Genomic DNA, 13,553 nt, shown 5'->3' on the forward strand with positions numbered 1-13,553 from the left:
GACGTTCAAACTGGGTTTAGAAAAGGCAGAGGAACGAGAGACCAGATTGCCAATATCCGCTGGATAATGGAGAAAGGCAGGGAGTTTCAGAAAAACATCTATTTCTATTGTCGAAGGCTTTCATGGCTGGAATCACTAGGTTCTTGTGGGTTTTTTCGGGCTATAGGGCCATGTTCTAGAGGCATTTCTCCTGACGTTTCGCCTGCATCTATGGCAAGCATCCTCACTACCTCTGAGGAGGCTTGCCATAGATGCAGGCAAAACGTCAGGAGAAATGCCTCTAGAACATGGCTCTATAACCCGAAAAAACCCACAAGAACCTAACATCTATTTCTGCTTCATTGACTATTCTAAAGCCTTTGACTGTGTGGATCATAATAAATTGTGGCAAGTTCTTGGTGGGATGGGCATACCAAGCCCCCTTCCCTCTCTCCTGAGGAATCTGTACAAGGACCAAGTAGCAACAGTAAGAACTGACCACGGAACAACAGACTGGTTCAAGATTGGGAAAGGCGTACGGCAAGGCTGCATACTCTCACCCAACCTCTTTAACGTGTATGCAGAACACATCATACGATGTGCGGGGCTTGATGAATGCAAAGCTGGGGTGAAAATTGCTGGAAGAAACATTAACAACCTCAGATATGCAGATGACACCACTCTGATGGCCGAAAGCGAGGAGGAGCTGAGGAGCCTTCTAATCAAGGTGAAAGAAGAAAGTGCAAAAGCCGGGTTGCAGCTAAACATAAAAAAACCAAAATTATGGCAACAAGAATGATCGACAACTGGGAAATAGAGGGAGAAAATGTGGAGGCCGTGACAGACTTTGTATTTCTAGGTGCAAAGATTACTGCAGATGCAGACTGTGGCCAGGAAATCAGAAGATGCTTACTTCTTGGGAGGAGAGCAATGTCCAGTCTCGATAAAATAGTAAAGAGTAGAGACATTAGACTGGCAACAAAGATCCGCCTAGTCAAAGCCATGGTATTCCCTGTAGTAACCTACGGATATGAGAGCTGGACCTTAGAGAAGGCTGAGCGAAGGAAGATCGATGCTTTTGAGCTGTGGTGTTGGAGGAAAGTTCTGAGAGTGCCTTGGACTGCGAGAAGATCCAACCAGTCCATCCTCCAGGAAATAAAGCCCGGCTGCTCACTGGAGGGAAGGATACTAGAGACAAAGTTGAAGTACTTTGGCCACATCATGAGGAGACAGCAAAGCCTAGAGAAGACAATGATGCTGGGGAAAGTGGAAGGCAAAAGGAAGAGGGGCCGACCAAGGGCAAGATGGATGGATGGCATCCTTGAAGTGACTGGACTGACCTTGAAGGAGCTGGGGGTGGTGACGGTTGACAGGGAGCTCTGGCATGGGCTGGTCCATGAGGTCACGAAGAGTCGGAGACGACTGAACGAATGAACAACAACAATCCCACAAACGGGCATTACATTTTTATTTATATAGTTAGATCGGATTAGAATCAACAACAACAAGGCCTCCTGCATAATTCTGGGACTTATAGTTCAGGGATGGGCCTTTAAACTGCTCATCCAGACTGTTCCTGAGCCTCACTAAACTACAAACCCCATAATTCTGCAGGATTTAAAGTGGACCATGCAGTAGAATGGGAGGAAGAACCTAAAGGACTTCTGTAAATCCTGAATGAAAGGCACCTTCTCCAAGGAATGAAATGGCTACCTCTATGGTGCCTGGCTCCCTTTGTGCGCCCAGCTTGCCTATCTCTCGCTCCAAGAGACAGGAAGTTGCGCTTTGCCCTTTGGACCATAGAGCTCAAACACCGCGGAGCCACTCAAAACTAAAAGACGAAGCCGGTCAGCCTCTACAGTTGAGGCTTCACATTGGACCGGAAGTTTGCTCTTGCAATACAAGATGATATCTCTATGGCCTTTCCTGGTTCGCTGATTCGACCGCTGGCCTTGTTATGGTCCTCGCCCCGCCCACAACACACCAGGACGTTGATGACGCGCTCTTCCCCCACCCCGGATGTAGATTAGGAACTTCCGGAGCTAGTTCAGAGGCTTTGAATTCGGCCTGGGCAGGACGCAGGTAGGCGCTTGAGGGGCCTGAGCTGGAATGGTCGGCGGTGTGTGCCTTGGAGTCGCCAACCAAGGGGATTCCTTGGCAAGAGGTGTTCAGCGGGGAGGTTTGCCTTGGCCTTCCCATAAGGCCGAGAGAGGGCGACTCCCCCAAGGCCTTCCGGGTGGTTTCCTTGGCAAGTGGGCTTCAAAGCCTGGTCCCCAGAGGCCTAGCTCGTGGCCGACACCAGGCGCCTCAAACTGCGGCCTTCCACCTGGTTCGGTCTCCAACTCCCAGATTTCCTGGCCATTCAACAAACTGGCCAGGGCTTCTGAGAGCTGGAGGCCCGCGCATTGATGGTGATCTTAAACTGCAAGGCGGGACGTAGAGGGAGATGCGTTCGGACAAGTTCATTGTCACGAGTTGTGTATCCTTCCTAAAGTGCAAACAGTCTATCTTATCTACAACCAGTTATACTGTATTTTGAGAGTCAGGAGCACAGAGCTTCCACAAAGCTGTATAAAATGTACACTGAACTAGATTATATGGCAGTGGAACTCTAACCCAGTTCAAAGCGTATATCAGGGGTCCTCAAACTAAGGCTTATGGGCCAGATGCGGCCCTCCAAGATCATTTACCCGGCCCTCGCTCAGGGTCAACCTAAGTCTGAAACGACTTGACAGCACACAACAACAATGACAATAATCCTATCTCATGAGCCAAAAGCAGGCCCATACTTCCCATTGAGATACTAATAAGTTTATATTTGTTAAATTGTTCTTCATTTTAATTATTGTATTGTTTTTAAGTGTTTTTACACTACAAATAAGATATGTCCAGCGAGCATAAGAATTCATTCAATTTTTTTCAAATTATAATCTGGCCCTCCAACAGTTTGAGGGACTGTGACCTGGCCCTCTGTTTAAAAAGTTTGTGGACCCCTGGCGTATATTGTGGATTATCTGCCTTGATATTCTGGGTTGGATGGCCGTGTGGAAGGGCCCTGAGATATAGAAGTTACAGAGGAACACACTCACATGAGTAGAATGCACTTTGGGTGCCTTTACACTGCATAATTAATGCAGTTTCACATCACTTTAACTGCCATAGCTCAGAGCCATGGAATCCTGGGAGCTGTACTTTTAAAAGGGCTTTCACCTTCCCTGCTAAATCGTGCTGGTACTTCCCCAAACTAAAACTCCTATTTATTTATTTATTTATCTATCAGAAGTGATTTGAGGGTACAGTTGTAATGTATTTAAAACATGCAAAGTTAAAAAAACTTGGCATTATAATAAATCTCCTTTGACAGTAGCTGGCCACTTGGACTGCCTCTGGTGTTGCTATAAGAAGGTCCTCAATTGTGCATGTGGCAGGGCTCAGGCTGCATTGTAATAGGTGGTCTGTGGTTTCCTCTTCTGCACACTTGCATGTTGTGGACTCCACTTTATGGCCCCGTTAAGATTAGCTCTGCATCTCATGGTGCCAGAGGGCAGTCTGTTGAATGCCTTCCAAGTCACCCAGTCTTCTTTGTGCCCAGGAGGGAGTCTCTCATTCAGTATCGGCCATGGATTGAGGCTCCAGTATCAGTTTCATGGATTGCAACTCCCATGATTCCATAGCACTGGGCCATGATAGTTAAGGTGGTATGAAGCAGCCTTCGTTTGTCACACTGATGATGTTACTATGTTTATGTTTATTTATATCGTGCTTTTTCTCACCATATGAAGATTCAAAACAGTTCACAACTAAAAGGATTGCAATACAATTTAAAATATTCAAATATACAAGTATTAAAACAATATTGAACATGATTAAAACATATAAAATTACATTAACCCCTGACGATTTTTAAAACCTTCTTTTAAAGCCCGTCTGAATTAAAAAAATATCCTGCCACCTGGATGACAGCAGGGAGGGGGCATTCTGGCTTCCCTGGACATGGAGTTCCAAAGTTGAGGGGCAGCCACCGAGAAGGAAGGCCCGATCTCTTGTTCCCACCAATCGAGCTTGAGATGGAGGTGGGACCGAGAGAAGGGCCTCTTCTGAAGATCTCGGGTCCCGGGCAGGTTCGTACAAGGAGACGTGATCAGCCAAATAGCTTGGACTTGAACCACTTTAAAGGTCATAACTGGTTTAAAGGTGCCCGGAAACAGTGTGAGCTCAAAAGATACCCTATTTTAGATATGCAGATCAATTCATCAAATTCAGTGTTGGCATCAAAGTGTTGCCGGTTTGGAAGCCGTCCTGAGTACCTTCTTGAGGTCAAGAAGGATGGGTATAAATGTGCTAAATAAATAAATATGAAGAAAGATCTGGTATAGGAAGCAAGAGATAGAATTTAACCTCTAAATCAGTGGTTCTCAACCTGTGAGTCCCCACGAGTTTTGGCCTTCAACTCCCAGAAATCTAACAGTTAGTAAACTGGCTGGGATTTCTGGGAGTTGTAGGCCAAAACACTTGGGAACCCACAGGTTGAGAACCACTGCTCTCAATGAACTCTTGTGGAGGATTAGATGAGATTAAGAATATAATAAATACAAGCAGCAAAATTTAATATTTCTCCTTAGGCAATAAGCACCATTGGAAGTTTTGTATAAAATTCCATTTTGGGGGAAGGTGCTCATGGTTTAGATGCAGTATTATGAACCAATGGCTTGTGAAATGAGGGCTGTTTATTTTCTTCCATTGGGGTTTTTTTCATTGAGAAGCAGGAAAGTTTCTGTTCAGAGGTTATATGGTTTGGTTTATTATTCTGTACTTTTTTGTTGTTGTTGTTCTTGTACAGTCTCTGTGTGAATTGACATGACCTGCCAAGTATTTAATCTTTTATTATTATTATTATTATTTGAATAAATTTGTAGGAGACTTTTTTTGTACTTCGATTTCAGTTTGCTGTCTTGTGTTTTAATGTTAACCTGAGTTGGCTCTGAAAGGTATCATGTTCAGTATTTTTAAATGCTGTGATTGCATAAGATCCAATCTGATCTTGCAAATTAAGCAGGGTCATATATGGTTAATGGGAATACCAAGTGTCTAGGCTATATTTCAGAGGGAGGCAACAGCAAACCAACAGACAACCTGAAGGTAAATTAAGGCTACAGAAAAAAGTAAATATTATATATGACATTTTTAAACATTAGATGCAGTGGAATTTCCCCCCCCTAAAGACACTAGATGTTATCTAATCTTGAAACTTTGTAGGTTCAGTGCTGATCAGTACTTGGATTGGAGACAGCCAACAAATACCAGGTACTGTGGGCTGTAACTGAAAGGAAAAACTGCCAGAATCATATCTGAATATTTAGTGCATAAGCAAACCCTGAGAAGTTCACATTTGCTAATTTATTCCTCTGATCCACCATGCAACTTCTGAAATTACACAGTGTACCGAGGGATGGCTTAAGCACACCTTAGAATGTTATGGTGTCGGTGAATTGTGGAAGTTATCATCTTAAAAAGTAACTTTTCTCAGACCTGAATGTTGAATGGTCTTTCTTTCAAAGCTCCCATCTTTTCCTCCCACCTCTGCAGAGTTTACTCGGAAGCAAGAAAGCTCAGAATCTGTTTGGGTCATCTGTTCATCATATTTCCTATTGTTGCTGGAAGGTTGAAAAACAATCTTGTTGTGAAGAATGGCAACCAAGGTGCAAGAGCAGGGCCTGGATGCTTCTTGCTCTGATCCTGTGGAGGAACAGGATGCAGGTTGCAGCATTGTGGCTGAGCATCAGGACTTGGCTAGAGATGAGCCTGAGGCAGTGGGTGAATGTTCAGGAGCAGAAGCTGGCCATTCAGAGATGCCATCCCAGCCTCCAGCTCAGTGTCCGGCCACAAGCTTGCAGGTTAAACAAGAAGAGGAACCAAATACGGATCCCTCCCTGGTGCCTCCTCCTGCAAAGGTAGCAGTGCCAGTTCCTGTGCCCCCGGTAGGAGAAGGGAAAGGAGCAAAGCGGATGATGGAGGATGATGGTGACATCTTTAAGGAAATGCCTGATGTCTGCCAAGACGCTAGGGAGTCAAGAAGGGGTATGCTCTTGCCAGATCTCTTTGGGGAAGCCCATCAGGCTCATAGCAGCCAAGGTGGAGGATGTGCCAAGGTAGAGCATGCTGTTCCTTGTCTCCCCAATTTGGGCTCTGAAAATCAGCGTAAGCGCTTCCGGGGCTTTGCATACAAAGAGACTGAAGGGCCACAAGTGGCTTATGAGCGACTCCAGGAACTCTTGTTCCAGTGGCTGAAGCCAGAAGCCCGGAGCAAGGAAGAGATTGTGGAGCAGCTGGTCCTTGAACAATTCCTGAGCCTCCTCCCTGAGGATGTCCAGCGCTGGGTTCGGGAACGTCACCCTGAAAATGGAGACGAGGCTGTGGCCCTGGCAGAAGACTATCAGTTTCTGCATCCTGAGCCTGGAAGACGACCCTACCCAGAGAGGACAAGGCAACGGTCTTCAGCCAGGAGTTGGCTCCGCTGAAGTTCATGGAGCAAGCAGGCAGGACTCATTATCAGTAAGTAGCTGGGAAGGAAATGTTATTGATGCATCAGGCTTAAAAGGCTCCATTAAGAGTGCTGTTGAGAAGTTCCTACAACTGTGTTTGGAAAAAAATATTGTTTTGGTCCGCAACTTGAAGCCAGCATGACTCCAGGGGATGTTGGCTAAGGAATGCTGGGAGATGTAGTCCAAAAAGTGCATTTCCAGGCTCTGCTTAGCAGTACTTTGGCTCTAAGTGACTGCAGTTGTCAAGCCAAGGTTTTCCCCTTCTGTTTACAAACTGCTATGAAGTTTGCAGAAGTTTTGTCCAAATTTGTGGCAAGTAGAGCAGAGATACCCAGAATAATAATAAATAAAATAATAATAAACTTTATTTATACCCTATCACCATCTCCCTGAAGAGACTCAGGGCAGCTAACATGAGGCCAAACCCAAAGATTACAGTAAGGCAAAATAAAAACATACAACAGACAGTAACATCAAATAAAATGCATAACATCAAATAGAATGCTAAACAATAATAAAATAATACAACAAAATAAACACACAATGTAAAATGATACAAGGAATTAAACACAGCAGGCTGGGCCAAATGCAAGAGATAAAATGATAAAACCCCTGGGTGAGATAGATAGATAGATATAGTAGAGTATCTAGTGGGAAAATGGGGTTAATCTTCACTGAGGGATGAGATAAAGTGCATCAAAAGGACAGATTTGTGACAATTCCATCATCTGTAGCCAATTAATGTTTTACATTCAAGCTATTGCTTTTAAATTACTAGATAGGGCTGGCTCTGCCAATAAATAGGATGAAGGTATCACATCTTTGATGTAAAGTAAAGGTAAACGTTTCCACTTGACATTAAGTCAAATCTGACTCTGGGGGTGGTGCTCATCTCCATTTCTAAGAGCTGGCATTGTCCGTAGACACCTCCTAGGTCATGTGGCCAGCATGACTGCATGGAACACTATTACCTTCCCACAGAAGTGGTAGCTATTGACCTACTCATATTTGTTAGCCGCTAGGTTGGCAGAAGCTGGGGCCAACAATGGGCTTAACAAGTTTTGCAGCTTAACAGTTTAATCTACTGTGCCACTACAGCCCCCATTTTTGATGTAGATATGTGAAAAAGTGGGGAGGGGGATGTTTTCCCCCTGAAGAAAATGAGTAAATGCAATGTTTTTCTTCCATGGCTTTCAGATCTCTTTAGTTTGCAGGTATCATGATAGGCAGCCTGCTCTTGACTACTGAGTGATAGATTAATCTCAATTGCACTGCTTCACACTGGAATTCAGTGTGAAACCGTGAAGGGAAAAGCCATTTCTGTTAATTTGTGACAACTCTTTCATTTTTCCCTCCTGTGCAGACCTGAGAGCATCAAAGACCTTTACCAAGTTATTTACCAAGGTGGAGAGGAACCAGATGGACAGCAAGAATCAGAAATGACAGCAAACTTATGTTAAGCATGAAGAACCTACTTACACGATTTCCCCCCACAGGAAGTACATTTGAAGGGAGGCCTACACCTCATCCCAACAGGCATGTGTGCGTATGTGTGAATATTTCCTTATGTGTGTGAGTGAGGACTAACAAAGTCATGTTTGGTCTTTACTGCATTCCTCAGAATGCCCTGTGCACCATCAGCACAAGAATAAAGTGTGTTTTTATGTGTGAGAGAATGCTTGAGGTGGGTGTTAAAGTGTGAGAAGAGGGTTGTTATGTACCCACAAGCATTTTGATAGGATGCAAAACAAGAAAACCTTCTGAGGAAGAAGACAAATGCATTCCAATTTTAGCAGAGCTTAATTTAAGCAGAGCTTAGAAAGTTGTTTTTGACTACAACCCCTTAAAATAATTTTGGGAGCTGTAGTACAAAAAAAAATAAAATAAAAATAACATTTCCCAAACTCTTACACTGAAACATCTGGGCTAGTTTTCTATAGATCTCTATGGTAACAAAACTATGTTCTTTTTTCTTTTTGCACCTCCCATTAGATTATGTGTATGTGTCTGATTGCCAACATATTGTTTGTATCTGACCCCTTCCACCATTTCTTTTGTATTCAGAGGAATTCTTCAGAATTTGGAGACAGTGGTTTGTCCTGCCTGCCCTTTCTGGGCGGATTGCGGCAGGGAAATCCCTGGGAGGTCAGCTGGGTAACAACACAAAGCATTTCTGTGAAGGGGTAACTCAGATCAGTGACCATATTTTTTACAGATCTACCTCTTTGCTGCACCATCAGCTCTTTGTATTGCTGTGGCTGATAGATGCATTTGTGTTACATATCCCTATACGATCACCTGCTTTCTGGCACACTATTGTGCTTCTGGGTGGACCTGTGGGAAGACTTCCCTGCCATTGTTGATCTTCTTTTATATCCATGGGAAGGAAGCTTTCCCACGGAGACAGAATCATCACTTCAGAAACGAAAGTGTGACATCAGCATGGTATTTTGCCACACAGAAGCATTTTAATCTGTAGCCTCTCCACAGCTACAAAATGAAAGGCCAGTTTAGGAATGCTCTCTTCTTATTGGCCCCAAGCACAGCCCTTGTCAGAAGACCCACCATCACAATTAACCTATGATTGGTCACAAAATACCTTGCTAATTACTTTTCCTTCCCCCGTATTTCATTATTGCTTATGCCAGGAGTTCTAAATTTTCACTCACTAATGACAAAAAGTTGGCTAATTGGGTATGTGAGAGTGAAGTTATTGTTTTGTAGCATAGTTGAAGTTTTTTTAAAAAAAGGATCTTTGCTTGTCATTTCGTCTCTCCTCCAATGCCATGGCTTATATTAGCGTATCACTCCTCTGGTTCGTAGAAACTAAGTTTTTGAAATTATTCAATGTCCTGATATGCTATAGCTTACATATTTGCTTTGCATCGGGTGGCTAGATTTTGAGCTCTGCATTTATCTGTGTTTTAGTTTTGATGTATGTATCTCTGTGGATGAGCACATAAAATAAAGGATTCTTCTCCCACAGTTGTCTGGAGGTACTGTCTCTTCTGCCACACAACATTTATTTTGGTTGCTTTTCAAACAATCTTTTCTCATATTCAGAGTAGAATATTTATGCTCTGAAGATCTTTATAGAAAAATGGCTCCTTAAGAAAGCTCAGGTGAGGGCCAGAAACTCAAGTAGTTTCTACTTTAGTTATCTCTATGGTCCACAATGACTAGGAAATAGTTGGGTGCTTCTGCTGAGGTGGGGCTCACTTTGATGAAAGGGCATGCCCTTGTCCATACTCTTTAGGCAATGGAAGAAGTCAAGATATCTATGTGGGGTGGGGAGATAAACAGGCTCCATATGATTACTGGATTTAAGAACATTGGCTTAACAATATATAGTGATTTGCAAGATTTTTTTATGTTAATAAGAAATTCCTATTTTGTGGGGTTGTATTTCCTGTCCCCCATTTGGAGAAGTTGCCAAATACTATTTATTTATTTACAGCATTTATATTCTTCCCTTCTCACGTCAAAGGGGACTCACAGAACACATACAGGCAAACATCCAAAGCCATTAAACAGACAGGACAGACAACAGGTAGAGGTATTATTTCGGCATTTCCCCCCAACTTTGGAGTCCTAAAGGTTGTGCTTGATTCCGGCCACACGGGGTGCTGTCACTCTATCCTCTATGACAAAGAGCCTTGATCACAGACTTCTTCCTTTGATTGCCAGCATTTTCTGGTATTTCTTTTATGGTGCTGTAAAATACCTCACCACTTAAGAGGTGCTTAATTTATCTACTCACAGCTGTTATCAAACTGCTTAGGTGCACTGTAACCTGGGCTGAAGGTTGGGTGCTCACCTTGACCTGGACTTCAAACTGCCAGGCTTTCAGTTGGTAAGATGTATTGCTGCTGGTGATTAACCAGCTGTGCAAAAGAGTCCTCAAAGACACTGCCCATAAAGAATGTGTGCTAGAGCTAGAGTGAAGTACCATATATTCCAGCATATAAGACGACTGGGCATATAAGATGACCCCCAACTTTTTCAGTTAAAATATAAAGTTTTGGATATATTTGCCATATAAGACTACCTCTATTCCAACGCACACCAAATAAAATTTTTAAAAGTATCAGTTTTGATTTCAATATGGTTATTTTCCTATTACTGTCCCTCCTTCTCTGCCTCTCAGATCTCGCACCTGCACCGCTTCACTGCAATCTTCAGGAGCGAGATCTGAGAGACAGAGGGGGAGGTATGGTAATAGGATACAAGGGTGGGCCAAACAGGTAAAAGAGTTGTGTTTTTCTGGGCCCAGAGCCACTCTATCTTTTTTCCATACCCAGGGCGCACCGGAAGCCTGCAGCTTGCTCCGCCCTTCACTTACACCTTCCCAGTGAGGCGCCCCTTCACCTCACCATCAGGACTGCATTAAGTCCACAAATCCTGATGAATGGATTTTCTTCTACCGTACTTGTACAATGTCGCCCTTAATGCTTTCATACAGTCGCTGCATACAGCAGGGACATGGCCATTGCCATTTTTGAGCTCCCCTCACAATATGCGGCAATCACGGATTCTCCAACCTGATTGGAAGTTTCAGCACCTGCTCTATAAGACTACTCCCACGTATAAGACGACCCCTGACTTTTGAGAAGATTTTCTTGGGTTAAAAAGTAGTCTTATACACCAGAATATATGGTAGCTTCTTTGGGTAGTGAAGAGTCTGCCTCAGTCAGATCCTTTCAGTTAAGAAAGATGCACAAAAGGAAAAGCAAGTAAAAATCTATTCCTGTAGGTGTCGATAGTTGAATGGCTTTAACTGTGTGCGATTTTCAGCTTTAGCTTCTTTTCTGTTAATTTGCTTGCTTTGTGATTTAAGAACTTCTGAACAATCTGATGACTAAGAAAAAAATCCATCTACTGCAGTGTTGTGTTTTGCACCATTACAACTGATGCCATTTGGTTTGTGTGCAGCCCAGCAATAAAGGGAACAAACCATTGCTTTCCATTCCCCTGCAGCTGACATTCAGAAATCTTCTGAACAAGGTAGCATCACATAGCTGTAGTGTGCTAAGTGATCCATAAATGTGTTTATAGAAGAGCATGTCTGCCTATGTCAAGGAAATCAAAATTCTAGGCGCCATCCACACTGTCAGATAAGGCAGTTTCAGAATACAGTTTAAGCTGCATTGTATGGCAGTATGGACTCATAATCCAGTTCAATGCAGTTAAACTGTGTTCTGAAATTGCATGATATGGCAGTGTAGATGGAGCCTTAGTAGGTAGAAGGCACAGCACCTAGTATTAAGAGGCACTCTGCCTTTGAACATGGATGCTCCATTTCATAATTGTGATAAGGTGACCTATACCAAAACATAGTTCTGAGTGGCTTCCTGTTCTACCTTCTTTAGTGCCATTGCCATGCTTCCATCTAAGCCTTTTGCAAACTATCTTAATTCTAGATTTCTTCTATAAACATTTTAAATACTGGAACAGCTTCACCTGTAACTTTAACTCTGGCTTGTTTTTACAACTGCACTGTTATTAAGCAAACTTTGCCAAACTAAATACTTGCTATATGTTAGGTCCCCAAGAGCTTCTGCATAATTAAGTAATAACTATTATTTATGTTGCACTTCACTTTCCAGCTGCGTTTCAGTCCCTTGCTACTAAAACTGTGTCAGCAAACAGCTATTTTCTACCAATTTTACTCTTCTTACCTTGTTCCACCAAATTGACTGGAGACTACCTGTTTCTCTCTTCAGCTGTTGCTGCTTGAGTAATTGTTTTTCCCCATGATTTGTAATTGCAAGGCAGAAACTGTACTTTTCATGGGCATCTGGGACTTGCTATTTTGAACATTTGCAATTTGGTCCTGTTTGCTTCCAGGGGAAAATCCACAGTGACCTCACAATTTGATTTTTAAAAATTGTTTTGGCACTTGAAAGAAATTTCTTAGTTCTGCTTTTGCTCTATTATGCTTATTCCCAGTTTGATGGGATAGGACGACAGCTGCTGAAATATTATTTTTTTAAACCACACTGGGCGTTAAGAGTTGTGTACGGAATTCATTTCTCTCATTCGTTTCTTTCATTCCCTTGGGAGCACAGAACGGGAAGGTCCCTCCCAGTATGAAAATCAGCTTGACACAAAAACAAGCAAGAGCAGGTACCGGCTCGAAGCTTGCTTTTCGGCATCATAGTTTAATCTTTTTTTATTAACCCCCCAGCAAACAATACTAGCTATCAATGATTGGATGCCTCCTCATTTTATTGGGGTTATCTCACCCCCGAGATAGAGAAGAGGGATTGTGCTCAGGGTGAAAACTAGCCAGCTCTGCCACCATTCCTTGCTGCCGTTTCACCCTTCAATCGGGAAACCTATATTGTGCAACTGCTGAGATCTTCATTGTCGGCTGGCCTGTTCCATCTGACCTTGAGTCAGGAGCTAGGGGCAGACCCATGATGGGATCCTTGCTACGGGGCTGGGATATGCCACATTCACTGGCAGCTTGCCGGGGCTTGCCCTCCATCATTTTTGCTGGGAATCTGTGCTGCCTTGTTTGCTGGTGCTGCCGGGCTCCATCCCAGCGGCACTGCTCCATCAAATCGCCTGTTATTGCCATTTGTTGGCTGCCACCGCTTTTTGGGGAACTTTCCATCGCTCCCCTGCCCCCCAGACTAGAGCTTGCATTGTTCCGCGACCCTGCAGGACCAGAAAGGCATTGGTAGGTGTGGGCACTTTCTGGGCCTGCCAGTACATGTGTGGTGTGCAGGCCCAAGAAGTGCCCACACCTGCCACTTCCTTTCTGGGCCTGCACGGTTGCAGAGCAATGGAAGTGGCGGGGGAGCGATGGAAGGAACATGCTTTGGGCAGGAATTCCCATCATCCACAGTCATGGTGGCTAATGGCAAAAGATAATAACAGTTCATTTGTTGATTATTCGTTCATTGCTTCTGACTCTTCGTGACCTCATGGACCAGCCCCACACCAAAGCTCCCTGTCGGCCGTGGCCACTCCCAGTTCCTTCAAAGTCAAACCAGTCATTTCAAGGATACCATCCATCTACTTTGC

The 13,553-nt window shown here is 43.7% G+C and overlaps 1 protein-coding gene across 2 annotated transcripts; it reads left to right on the forward strand.

The window, feature by feature from the left end:
• The first annotated feature begins 1,957 nt into the window (after positions 1-1,957).
• Positions 1,958-9,506, forward strand: LOC132780234 (uncharacterized). Of its 2 annotated transcripts, none has more exons than XM_060783827.2 (3): positions 1,958-2,061; positions 5,566-6,531; positions 7,885-9,506. In XM_060783827.2, exon 2 carries the CDS (start codon positions 5,667-5,669, stop codon positions 6,495-6,497), a length of 831 nt encoding a protein of 276 aa, XP_060639810.2. In that variant the 5' UTR covers positions 1,958-2,061; positions 5,566-5,666; the 3' UTR covers positions 6,498-6,531; positions 7,885-9,506. The 2 variants fall into 2 exon arrangements, with proteins under 2 accessions (XP_060639810.2, XP_067316787.1); XM_067460686.1 differs by having other exon boundaries at positions 1,980-2,061; positions 5,538-6,531.
• Positions 9,507-13,553: the final 4,047 nt, after the last annotated feature.

This window comes from Anolis sagrei, chromosome X (assembly GCF_037176765.1).
Source record: "Anolis sagrei isolate rAnoSag1 chromosome X, rAnoSag1.mat, whole genome shotgun sequence".
Taxonomy (NCBI): domain Eukaryota; kingdom Metazoa; phylum Chordata; class Lepidosauria; order Squamata; family Dactyloidae; genus Anolis; species Anolis sagrei.

Bases quoted from the DNA above. Each gene is read 5' to 3' on its own strand.
- LOC132780234 (XM_060783827.2), top strand. From the start codon at position 5,667: ATGGCAACCAAGGTGCAAGAGCAGGGCCTGGATGCTTCTTGCTCTGAT.